Genomic DNA, 13,226 nt, shown 5'->3' with positions numbered 1-13,226 from the left:
GAGACATAAAAAAGAATGAGCGGGGAACTGTGGGGACATCCAAATTTAGAAAGACAAGGAGCCGGATGAGGACGAGTCAGAACTGCTGGAGAACTTCAAGGGGACTGTCCTTGCAGTTAAGGGTGGAAGCAATTTCAAAATGGGCTATTTATAGCCTGAATGTCACGGGGAAGTCGGGGAGGATGAGGATGGAGCACAGAAGATAAAAAGAAGCACTATGGAAGGTACCGAGCACAGCACCTGGCACGTGGAACAAAGAACTCTGTTAATTGCAGATATTACTATGATTAAAAGATTATTAAATATGGTAGTTAGGAAGTGTTCACCAGATCCATCAAAAGTCCTGTACTACAGAGTTGGAGCCTAAAAAATGTGTTGAGTGAAATAATGAGTGATGGAATCGTGAAATAATGAGGTCGGGCTCCTCGTCATCGTCTCCCCCACCCTGCAGAAAACACGACTCATCCTCCGGGCACCTCCTGGCGGTGGAAGGCCTTCTCCCCCTGCACCTCCCACCTGGCCCTGGTGGTTCCGGACTACGGCAGCGGCATCTTTATCTACGTGAGGCCAGGCAAGGGCCACTCCACACTCCTCGACAAGGTGGGGGCCCTGATGACTGCCGTGGTGATCCCTTTCCTCGGTCCCTTCATCTTCACCCTCCAGAATGAGATGGTCAAGGAGGCCATTGAAGATGTGACCAAAAGGATCCTGCTCCGAGACCCAGCAGCCCACGGATGAGAGGACCGGGGGGCACCTGTGGAGTCACAGGCATAAGGACCTTCCACTGTAGCTGGACATTCGGGGCCGCAGGCTGGAGCCCCTCAACCTGCTTCTCCTCTGTCTCCCCTCTCCCTCACCCTGCAGAAGTCTCTGCTCACTGACTGCAAAGGGCTGAGGATCTCCCTCATCTGAGTGTCTCAAAGGCAAACATCCGTGAACTTGACATAGTTCAGGAAGGATGAATCCGAGGGAGCTGCGGAGGAAAAACACCGCGACAGTGTCAACTAAATGGGATAATCCAAATGAAGCACTTAGTCCAGGGTCTGGTCCGTAGGAAGAGTTTAGTAAATGTGGCTACTGTCATGCAAATGTGCTATTGAAATCTCTCCTCCCCAGGCCTGCTCTATAGTTTACATTCCTTTACATTTCTTTGTGTGCTACTTTTTTGGGGGTGTGTGTTCCTTTCTCAGGAACTGACTTCAGAGTCTAGGATGGGGTTCTGAAAGTGGGAGGTTCTCTGAGAAGAGCAGAGAGGGCTGGTAATACCCCAGAAAGAAACCATATGCCTCCCATTGGGACCCCCTTGTCTGGGATTGCTCCTGGGGTAGAAACACCACTCACACCCAGGCTGCCTGCCCACTACCCCCTGATAGCCCCCTCAAAACCTCTTGCCCTTCAACAGAAATGATCTCTGGGGGTCACTTTCCAAGGCCCCTTGCACAGAAAGGTCATGAAGTTTCAAAGCCTAGATTGTATCCTTCTCATGCACTTGAGAAAGGACCAGCTGGACCGTTGTCTCACACTGGCTGCCATCCCCTCCATGTCCCAGGGGAGGCCCTCTGGGGCCGCGTGTCTTGGAAGTAGCCTGGCCTGGAGACTCCCAGGGGCCTAGGGAGGAAAGCAGAGATGGTAGAAGCCAGATGAGAAGGAGGAAATGAGTGGAACTGGTGTTGTGAGCGATGGGGTCAGAGGAAAGATGAGGGGAGGCATTTTGGGGAAATCTGGGAGTGGCTGGGAAGTCATGGGAAGCTGGTGGGAGCAGGAACAAGTCTGGTGTGTGATTTTTTTATACCAGATGGAACCCAGACTGGGCTGTGATTAGCAAGACAAGACGAAGAGTAGATGCCAGCTTCCTCCTCCTTCTGAAGCTAGCTCTGTTCCCAGGATATCCAGAGGAGAGGTCCTGCTCCTAGCACGCAGTGTGGAGGGTCACAGTGTGGATTGTCACAGTGTGGGGGCCACCCCACAGAGCCACACAGCTTTGAAGAAAGGAGGTGATGAAAGGGAAAGTGTCCCAGGTGCACAACCCAGCAGCCCACGCCTCTTGCTATTACAAGGCAGCTTGATCTCCAATTAAGCTGCTGCTTCTTGTTTTTGCCTCTTAAAGCTACTACACAACAAGTTCCTATCTGTGGGCCTCTCCAAAAGTGGGCAGATACTTTTGATTGTGCAGTAAAGACCATCAGGGAAAACAGTTTTTCATTCTGAGAACTTTCTCTCCTTCATCTCCCAAGGGACTAATTACTTACCTTCCTCGCAAACTTTATGAAAAACCGAAGAACTAAATGGGAAGCAATTATCTCCTTTTGATGTGCAAACACTTTCCTTCAGCTTGGCTTCTTCTCCTAAAATAATCACTACACAGATCCACTTATATTTCCCCCTGAGAGACTCCCTCCTGCTACTCTTATCTTTGCACATTCCCGTCTTAAAAACTTAAAAAAAAATCAGTTGCCTGGTGCAGTCTATTGCCTGTTTTTCACAGTGTTCTCTCTGGAGTGGAATCTCTGAATGGCCAGTTTGGGGAAGGCAGAGCTACCTTGGGCATCCACAATAATCGCCCCGTCACAACCAGCATCACACAGATGTGGCATTCTCAACAAATCTGCCCATGGTTCCTGGCTACCTAGAGTGTGTTGGAAGAGCCCAAGCATCTCCTGAGAACTTGTTAGGAATGCAGACTCTCATGCCCACGCCAGACCTAGTGCATCAGAATGTGGATTTTAGGAGGACCCCTGTGTGATTCCCATGCATCGGTATTTGAGGACCACTCATTAGACAATCTGCTGATGGAAGTTGCAATCGGGAAATTGCTTTAAAAGGTCCTTGACTTAGTCCTAACCACATGAAGGGCCCTAGACAATGGAATTTGAGGATGTATTTGCCATTGTTGGGGCCATCCTTCCTTAATGACCGTCATTCTCAGCCCCAGTTCTGGAGACAGTAACCCAAGATTTTCATTCAGTCTAACTTTAAACTTCTTGAGAGTCTTTGGTCAAAGGTTCAGCCTCTGAATTGCTGTTAGAATCTTGTGTGAACATGACCTAGAGATCTTTTGGCTTCATACATTTGTCTTGGTGTGACGGAGACCCTCAGTGTTAAATAAGGCTCCTGGATAGGCATAACCCAGAGAACAATTTTAACATATGACAAGGTCTGTCCGGAAAAAGTCCAGCCATGGTTAATGTAATGAGGACAGTTTACTGATAGCGATGTAACCTGGCAGCCAAGGAGAGTGGACTGGAATGCACATGCATGAACAATGATTTCACTGTACTAGTCAGTGGGGGTGATAGACACCATTGAGTGAGTACGTAGACTCTGTGTCCATTGCATTCAAAATGTTGAGTTAGTAGAACAATAAATCTGCATCGAATTTTGTGTTAAGCTTGAACATTCCTCCACGGAAACTATTCAGATGATTCAGAAGGCTTCAGCTATGGGCAACTGGTGACTGGCAGCTCCATTACAACAATGCACCTGCTCATGCATCATCTCTTGTGCAGAGTTTTTTTTTTTGCAAAACATCAAATCACCCAGGTGACTCAGCCCCCCTACAACCATGTAGTAGTGTAGATTTGGCGTCCTATGACTTTTGACTTTTCCCAAAACTTAATCATCTTTGAAAGGAAAGAGATTTCAGACCATTGATAAGATTCACGATGGGGTAGCTGATGGCAATTGAGAGAACTGTGTGAGGTCCCGAGGTGCCTACTTTGCAGGGGACTGAGGCATCATTGTTCTATGTACAATGTGTATTCTTGTATGTTCTTTAATAAATGTCTCTATTTTTCACATTACCTGGCTGGATACCTTCTGGACAGACCTCATACTTTCTATTGGAAGGAACCTTGGAATCCCAGTAGTACGTCAAAGTGGCTGTATCTAAGTCTCCCCAGGTTTGGAGCCATGGTGTATCTAAATCATTGCCTCGAGGAATTGCAAGGTTGTAAGTACATCATGCAGGCGCACCTCCTCTGCAGGCAGGCATCCCCACTCCAATACACTCCTCAGGTGGGCGTGGCAGCCTCGCTCGAGCCAAGTCCACAGTTGGAGCGCCCCCAGCTGTGAGGCAGGCCCACTCTTTGCTGCACAATTCTAAATTTTAAGATGAAACCCTTGTGCCCAACTTCAGAGTGACTAACTCTAATATCCACTCACTGTCCAAGTTCTGCAATTCTGAGTTACACAGGCAGACCAGCAAAACAGCGAAGACAGCTACATGTCCCCTTACAAAATGTTCAGATTCACGAGTGAGATGTTGCCGTTGAACAACTTCTAGACCTCTCACCATCCACATTGCTTCCTCTTGTCCCTGTTGGTGTGTGGGTCTTGAAACGGGTGCTAGGTCAGACAGCTGAGTGAGACAGAGTGCAATGGAAAAGCTTCCTTTTGTGCTTTATTTATTACACTTCTGTTACTGTCAGCTAAGGTGGCATGCCGTGTTTTTTAGGTTACAGTGTTCATTCATATTCATCTCCAAACCTCATAACTGCAGAAAGCTGGCATTTATTGAATATCAACTATGTTCCAGGCACAGGGCATACAAAGGTCTGTAAGCCATGGTGCCTGCCCTGAGGGCGCATAATGTAGTGCGGAAAAACAAAACTGTGTTGGTTACTATCGTATGCAAAGCATTCTGGGAATACAAGGAGGAAGTGCCTTATTCTCTTTGGTTAAATGGAAAGTCTTCCCAAGCATGGTGTCGTCTGATTTGAGCTTCAGAGTATGAAGAGCAACTTCACCGGCTGAGGTGGGGAAAAGTGGATCTCAGAGAGAGGCAATCGAATGTGTAAAATAGTATAGACATAAACATGATGCACCGCGTAGGCAACAAAAGGCTGGGGAGGTAGTGTTAATGAATGTGCTTTCTGGAGAGTAGGCGTGGGTATCCCCACTCAGCAGATCGGCGTCTCTCGGGATCTGCCAGTGTCCCCTGCAGGGTGCTTCGCTCACTGAAATCTCAGCACATGTCTGAGCCCACCAAACCTCATGGTGGGTACAGTGGGCAGGGATGTGAAAACCTTTCCACGCTGGGCCGATTCTATTGTGTTCACAAAAGGTGCTGTCTACCTTCATTGCTGGAATTTTATTGTCTTCGATCTTGAAAATGACCTAAGTAAGTTCAGAAACCATTGAGGAATAAGTCCATCAAAGGGGAATTCCACCAGGGAGATAACGAAGATTTTGGCCTGAAGGGGTAACAGGATCTGAGGGAGAAGCCAGAGGCAGGTTGCTCTAGGGGTATCCTGGAGTCCTCTTGAGAACTGATTATTCAGTGTTTAGGAATTAGCCATGGCCATTGTTAAAATAAATAATAGAAACTTACAATCAAATAGATGATACTAAAAACCAAAGGTAATAAATGCTTGAAACGCCTAATTATTTGATTACTTTTCACCTTTATCTTTGCTGTGAAGCTGTCTGTGTCACTTGCATAAGTATAGTGTAAATACTGTAGAATGGTATGCTGCTGAACATCTTGTCCCAACTCCAAGTTCAGTGGTCTCCTGTTGGTTGTCTGAGTGGGCATGCTGGGCTTATTGGCACCACGGGCCTTGGCAGAGGCCAGAAGTCAGCCAATACTATGGCTGGAGAGCTGGGAGTTAAACATTTACCAGCAGACCACTGGATCTACCACCTTTCTTCTGTGACTGTTTAGCATTATTGCAAGGATTATATTTATACCAGGAAATTTAAAGCTTAAAGAATTGGTGAACTTTTTTTCCTTAATCCCTTTGCCTTTTCCCTATATAATTTTATTAACCAATATCACCCCAATAAATTCAATAAAAATTTAGAAGCAAAGAAAAAACAACAAAAGAGAGAACTGGTGAACTAAATTGATAGGACCATGGTCCTCCATCAGCAACACTGAGATTTGCTACCTTGGCCTTAGAGGGTTTGACACTCCATCGAACTCTTAACCACCCTACGTACGCAGGGCTACGGCAGGACCAGGGCTGACTTTGTTTGGAAAAGTGCTTTGATCCCATTCTCTTCCTTCACCAAAACATTTCATATTCCTTAGTCCTCCCAACTGGAAGTAATGAATCTACTCTTTGGATTCCCACTGGGACTTCTGTGTGTGACGATGGATACTTGTGTTAGCTGCTCAAAATGCTGTCTTCCTAATGGTAGTTTACTAGAATGCTCTATCTCTGAGTCTGGAATGCCAGACAAATGGACGGTGGGAGAGGAAGATGGGCATTTCATTTACTTATTTTTTATCCTCGCTGAGGACACTGTTTTATTGCTGAGGGAGAAAGGAGAGGAGAGGAGGGGAGAGGAGAGAGAGAGAGGGAGGGAGAGAGAGAGAGAAGCATCACTTGGTTGTCTCCCACACTCGCTCTGACCGGGGATTGAACTGATGCTGTGATCCACTGAGCCACGCCAGCCAGGGCAAGGGCAGGGCAGGCATTTAGAGTCATGACACCCCACCTCGGACTCTACCTGTATTTAAATTAGTTCTGGGTGTTACAGACAATCTTGCCCTGAGCCCCCACAGTCGTGTCCTGGTGTAAGCTACTTCTGGGGGAGACTGTTCCTTTTGTCCAATGACCTCATACAAATCACTTGGTGTAGGCTAACAGTAAGATCAATTGTCCCCACCTCCTGGGTAAAATGGTGTGATAGTAAAGAAATCGTGACGCCATCATACAATTAACATTGTGTACACACTGGATAAAAATATTTCTTGCTGTATAAATGTTATTTGCCATTCTTCAAATGTTTGTGAATACTATTCTGATAAAATACAAATCTTTAAAAGTGACGCTGGATCTATAGTTGTCTTTAGAAATGTATGTGTTTCTTTCGAGTGAGGCTATTAAACATACAATCACTATTACAAAGGAGTTACTTAAACTATTGCTGTTATGAGTCTACAGTTTTTTTTTTAAATGGGGACTGATGGATATGCACTAATAAGGACCAGATTCTACTGTCAGCTCCGCCATCACTTTGACCAGCTCTTTTCCCCTCTCTGTTTCCCTTCAAACTGAGCCATGCAGGGTTCAGAGACACTGCCAGGCTACAGCCCAAGAATCAGCATTTCCCTCCTGGGCTCTTGGGGCACCTGTTCCGAGTAGGGAAGCCCCTCCCCATAACGTGTGAGAATTAACTGCACTATATCCCCCCTCTCACAGGCAGAGACACTAAGGTTAGAGCCCACCCTTCTTTTGTCTTTAATGGCCAGTGCTGGGGAGGGCTGCTTTGCTCATGGTGAGTCATCAGTGAATCTTTATTCAATTGAATTACTGCGAGGATAAAACCAGATGGAAAACATGCATAAAGTGTGAAAAAAATTTATATACACACACACACAAAGCTAAGGTATATATGATCAGTAGAATTATTTTTAATTTCTTCACCACTGTTGCATTTATTCTACAAATATTTCCTCTGTGAGGTGGTGAGCAGAGAATGATTGGAGAATTTAAATCTGTTGGTTGCAACAGCAAAGTGCAGAGTCATGGCTCTGATGGGTAATTGCAGGAGACACAATTTTTGACCTAAAGTGAACTCCTTTTGGCGAGGAGCATCTCAGCAAGAAAGACACAGACTCCTGAGAAAGCCAGAGAAAGGGGCACCTTGGTGAGGAAGGGGTTAGCCTGGGGTGACACCGGAGTATGTACCACAGGCCACCATACCAGTGAGCCCCGGGTCCAAAGGGAGGGATTCTGTCTCCACCAAATGAGCCCACAGTGCCCTGCCTTGTTTATTTCCACGTTCTAGGTTTTTAAAAAGTGTGACTTTGTGGTAAATTAAAAGATTTGTTGTCTTAAAGTAAGTGGTACTCGTAGTACTTTCTTGGTAAGTGAAGCTACCGTAGCTTTTTGGGAAATGTGGTTGGTAAACTAAAGAGTATTTGCAGAAGGAATTTGGCAGAGTAGTTTAAATCGGGCTCTTTTGGGAAAGCCAGGATAGGTGAAAGGTAAGAGAATGCAGTGATGCTGAGGACGAAGTAACTGGAGGATGTTTTACATTTCAGCTGGGGGAGGGAAGTGCAGAGGTGGAGTTCATGTTCCATTCCAAATGGAAAATGGGACCTCATGGGCTTACACACACACACAGACACATGCTGAGACACTGAGACACACAGACACACAGAGACACACCGACACACACATAGACATTGAGACACACCCACAGAGACACACACAGACACACATGAGAACACATGGGCACATAGACACACACAGACACACACAGAGACACACACAAGGATACACAGGCACACAGATACACACACAGGCAAACACACAGACACACATAGACATTGAGACACAAGCACACAGACACACAAGGACAAACACACAGATACACATAGACATTGAGACACACACACAGACATGCACACACAGACATACATGGGGACACAAAGACACACACAGAGGCACACAGAGACACACACAGGGACACAGGCACACACAGAGACAAACACACAGAGACATTGAGACACACACAGAGACACCCACACAGAGACACACACAGGCACACACAGACACCGACACACATGGGACATACAGACATACAGAGGCACACAGAGACACTGAGACACCCGGGCACACACGAGGATACACAGACATGCTCGCGCACACACACACCCCCTGGGGCTGGATGTCCCCTGATCAGAGAACAGGGCCTGGCTGCTACACCTTGAATGGGGAGCCCATGCACTTTCTTTTCTCGAAAGCCCCACTGCTGGCTCCCCAGACTCTGGGTTGCTCTCAGAGCCCCTGCAGCTGCCAGGGGGAGTGGGGAGCCCCTCCCTGTGATCTGGGAGAGCTTTGGCTGGGATAGGATGGCGCAGAGGACTCCCTGTGGCGATCGCTCAGAACACAGAGGAAAAAAATCTAAAGAAACTGGGTAGTGGCCTTCCCACCCAGCTGCTCCTCTGCCTCCTCCCAGAACCCCTGACTGAGCCTGGCTGCGCCCCTCGGGCTCACTGCCGTGCCTTGTGGAGGCCTTTCAGTCTCTGCATCTGTCCCCGCAGCACCGCCTGGAATGTCTCATTGCGGAGGGTAAAGATAAAGGGGTTGAAGACGGGAGTGAGGACGGACGTCACCAAGGCTACGGTCTTGTTGACCTCCACAGAGTGTGCCTTGCCAGGCCTGATGTATAGGAAGATAGTGGTGCTGTAAACAACGAAGACCAGGGTGAGGTGAGACGCACATGTAGAGAAAGCCTTCTGGCGGCCGCTGGCCGAGGGTATCCGCAGCACAGTGGTCACGATGTAGCCATAGGAGACGAGGGTCACCAGGAAGGAGCTGAGGACAAAGGCCAAGGCCATCAGGAAGTCCCAGAATTCCAGCAGACTGGTGTCTGAGCAGGACAGCTGCAGCAGAGGCACATTGTCACAGAAGAAGTGGTTAATGACATTGCCGTGGCAATAATTGAGATGGGCCTGGAAGAGGACAGTGGGCACCATGGCCAGGAAAGGAGCTGCCCAGGCGGCCCCTGCCAGCCGGACACACACGGCCCAGCTCATCAAGATGCTATAGCGCAGTGGGTGGCAGATGGCCACAAAGCGGTCAAGGGCCATGTCTGCCAGGATGAGAAAGGAGGTGGATCCCAGGGAAAAGTAGAAGTAGAACTGGATGAGGCAGCCACTGAAGGAAATGACTTTCCGGGGCGCCAGCAGGTCTGAGAGCATCCTGGGCATGGTGGTCATGGTCACCAAGATCTCTAGCAGGGAGAAATTGCCCAGGAAGAAGTACATGGGAGTCCGGAGGTGGGCATCAGCTATGACCATGGTGATGATGATGGTGTTTCCCACGAAGGCAAGAAGATAAAGTGTGAGGAAGGGCCCATACAGCAGAACCTGCAGCTCACCAAAAGATGAGAAGCCCAAGAGGACAAATTCAGAAGGGTGACTCCAATTTGCCATGATGCAGGGGTCGGGTCCTGCATGGAAAGGAAATAAGATGGAGCAGCAGAGAGAGAGAGATACAGGCATAGATGATGGATAGACAGACAGACATACATACATACACATATACGTACAGAGAATCATTGACTCAGAAACAAAGACAGAGACAGAGAAAGGGAGCAGGGAGAAAAGGCAAGTGGGTGGTCAGTGATGAACAGAAGGGCAGAGGGAGGAAGGCAAAGATGGCAACAAGAGGAGAGGAGAATCATGGGAGAGAGAGTCGGGGATTCACAGAAGTGAGAGCATGGACAGCCATTGACAAGGAGAGAGGACAGTAGAGAGGAGCAGATTAAGGGAGACAACATAGCAACAGACATGGACATGTAGGGAGAAGGCAAGGAGGAAACAAGAGCAACAGAAGTAAGACCCACTGTGTGAGGGAAAGCCAAAAGAAAAAGATGGGGAGGGGAGGGAACCCAGAAGGAAAGAGAGAGCGTTAGTGGGAGTCACTCAGAAGCCCCCGAGTGTTGGTGTGGGCGGGGTCTGTGTCATGGCCCAGAGGCTGTGCACCGAGACCCCCTTTAAAGGGTCCCTTCCGGTCTTTCTGGACTGTCCTTCTGCCGAGGACCCTCACTCATCCACGGTGCCCCAGCTGTGATCATGCAATCAATGGGAAGTCAGAGTTCTGAGTCGATAAATCAGCTTTTGTAAGGAGGTCTTCTGGTATTATTTGCAAAGGTAGAGAGCAGAAGGGACACAGGGGTCACAGATAGGCCTCAGGACCAGGCAGCCGCTGGGCCAGCAACCAGAAGGTCCCGGGCGGTCACCCAGTGGTGCTGCTTTGCTCTTGCAGAGTGTCCCCTGAAACTTTCCGACTCCCCTCTCCCTCACATGGTGGTTGGGGGCGCGGCCTCAGACCTGTGCTTGGATTCCGGTCCGACACTTGCTTGGTGTGGAATCTAAGTCTGCTCCTCTCTGTTACTCCCCTGTCTGAGCCTCATTTACTCTGCTACCCAATGGAGCTAATAACAGCACTAGCTTCTGGGGCCGCTGCAAAGATTAAACGAGTGAACCACTTAGCACGGTGACAGCACATGCAATGTGCTCAGCAAACAGCTGTCGTCATTGTCCTCATGGTACAGCTGCCAGCACACTCACATTTTCCGGCCCATCACCTCTCCACCCTCTTTAGGGCCAACATGCATGTGAAGTGTGTGTGTGTGTGTCAATATTTCCACAGCTTTATGCCATTCCCTGGAATGTTAGGTCGCTAAAACGATACTTTTAGAACTTCCCATTGACAAAGAAAATCAACACTATGTGTAGATGTACTCTGGCCTTCTCTCTGGCCCATAAAGGCTGCCTCTGAGGCTGGTCCTGACCTCCAGCAATGGCATCTGTGCCTCTGTCGCATTGTACCCACCCCACTGACAAACCTTCACAACAGGTGTCAAGTCTGCGCCCAGCCCTGGTTAAATTCAAGCCCCGCCCTCACATCTGTGCCGCACAGGAGGCTGCCCTGTCCCAGGTCAACCCTAAGCCACTTACCTTAGCTGCTAAGCAGGTCTTCTTCTGGAGCCGCTCACATTAAGAAACTCCTGTCTAGAGATGCCTGCCCAATGGGTCCACCCTGTGACGGGAGTGACATGAGATATGCCGCCCGTTGCTGTTGGTGAGAGTGTTGCAGCTGCCAGGGGTGGACCGGGGCTTCTGAGCAGCTGGAACGGGGTGGCACTTCTGGGGGGCGGGGTGGCTCTGCAAGCAACGACGTCTCCAACCCTTATGCTGACACCGTGAATAAAGGCTTACCCTGTGTCACCAAGTCTGGGGGCTGGAACGTGGGCAAAAGCCCTTTTGGAGACCAGAGGGGAACGTGGGCTGTTTCTGTCCCTTCTTTCCCAAGGATGAGCGTCCTTGGTTCTCCCCGTCTCCTGTGTCCCCGGGCCCTTGGTTTCTCGATGAGGTTTAGAGCTGAGCCTGTGCTGGATGGGAACTTAGACTCCAGCCAAGTGATCTCCATGGGAACAATGAGGAAGCAAGGGGCCCTCCAGGGGTTAGGAGACACTGATGTTGCCCCTTAAATTAATGAGAAGTCTGTTCTGAGGCAATAGCATTTGAGAAAAGGTTCTGAATGAAAAAAAAAGGGATAGAGACCTGGATACACCTAAGTGGCTCACGGCCTAGGATTGGTCCCATGGCAGTGCCTGCCTGCTGGCCCTCTCCTTCCTCCTAAAATTGCTGGGGACAAATGAGAAGCGCGCAAAGGAATTTGCCAGCTGGCTGAAGGTCATGGCAGCCGGGGTGCATGGCCAGGGTTAGATCCAGGGTTTCCATTCCATGTTTGTCTCCCTGCCAGATGCAGGGTTTTGAGATCTGCGACACAGGAGATGGGGCTTCTGGTCCACAGCACCTGCTTGTCTGAATAGTCCAGCATCATCTGTAGAAGTCGGGGGACTGAAGCGGTAAGCTTACGAGGAGACATCTTCCGATCAGAGATAGGGCCCCTGATAGACCCATGTTGGGAACCGGCCAGATGCAAGGGCTTGTCTCTGGCCCCTGTGAGAAGATGCACGCCCTGGGGATGAGGGCGAAGGCTAGGTGGCAGGGGACTGGGCTCGCCGGCGGCTCTGAGTCACAGTTCTTTCTCTCGGAGCTCAGTCTTTATGGATGCCACCCACTTAGCCCCACCCACCTAGCCCCACCCACACCCTCAGACAGAAAGAATGACAAAGTGAAAACCTTCTGGGAAGACAGTGCACAAGGGTCACTAGTTTAAGACCCACAAGGGCGGGACGGGGCTGGCCAGGCAATCTTTCTGTAGGGCCTGAATCTGGAGCTGAGCTTTCAGGACAGAGCCATGGAAACCAAGAAGATTTTAGGTCATTCTGGACAGAAATGGGGGATAGTGGCAGAAAGCAGCATATTGCTACTAGGAAGCACAGGCAGTCCGACAGGATGGCTGTTCAAAGCAGGGCTGGAGGCGGGACGACTTGAGAACCGAGAGACAAGCGTGCAGCTGGCCTGTGGGCTCCCATGACTGCAGGAGTGTTCTCTTGCTTCTGTAGCAAACCGCCACACATTTGGTGGCTCAGACACTACAGATTTATTATCTTGCAAACTCTCTAGGTCCGAGGTTGACACAGGCCTGAGTGGGTGAGAATCACAGAGCTGTCAGGGCTGCGCCCCTTTCCGGGGGCTCCTTGCTTTGTCCCGGGGCCACAGGCTGCCCACACTCTTTGGCTTGAGGTTCCCTTCCTCCACCTCCAAAGCCAGCAACACCTTGCACCTCGCTGACCCTTCTCCCATCATCACATCTTCCTCTGCCTCTGACCTTAGCGGGGATAGGCTTTCC

At 49.3% G+C, this 13,226-nt stretch overlaps 1 protein-coding gene across 1 annotated transcript; it reads right to left on the bottom strand.

Moving 5' to 3' along the window:
• Positions 1-8,947: 8,947 nt before the first annotated feature.
• LOC123830942 (olfactory receptor 6V1) lies at positions 8,948-9,892 on the bottom strand. The gene has a single exon (XM_045857566.1). It carries the CDS (start codon positions 9,890-9,892, stop codon positions 8,948-8,950), a length of 945 nt encoding a protein of 314 aa, XP_045713522.1.
• Positions 9,893-13,226: the final 3,334 nt, after the last annotated feature.

The sequence above is a fragment of the Phyllostomus hastatus genome, unplaced genomic scaffold (genome assembly GCF_019186645.2).
Source record: "Phyllostomus hastatus isolate PE091 unplaced genomic scaffold, TTU_PhHast_1.1 phas_scaffold_142, whole genome shotgun sequence".
NCBI lineage: Eukaryota > Metazoa > Chordata > Mammalia > Chiroptera > Phyllostomidae > Phyllostomus > Phyllostomus hastatus.
This window is presented reverse-complemented; position numbering and strand designations above follow the sequence as displayed.

Coding starts and splice junctions, on each gene's coding strand:
- LOC123830942 (XM_045857566.1), bottom strand. CDS start 9,892: ATGGCAAATTGGAGTCACCCTTCTGAATTTGTCCTCTTGGGCTTCTCA.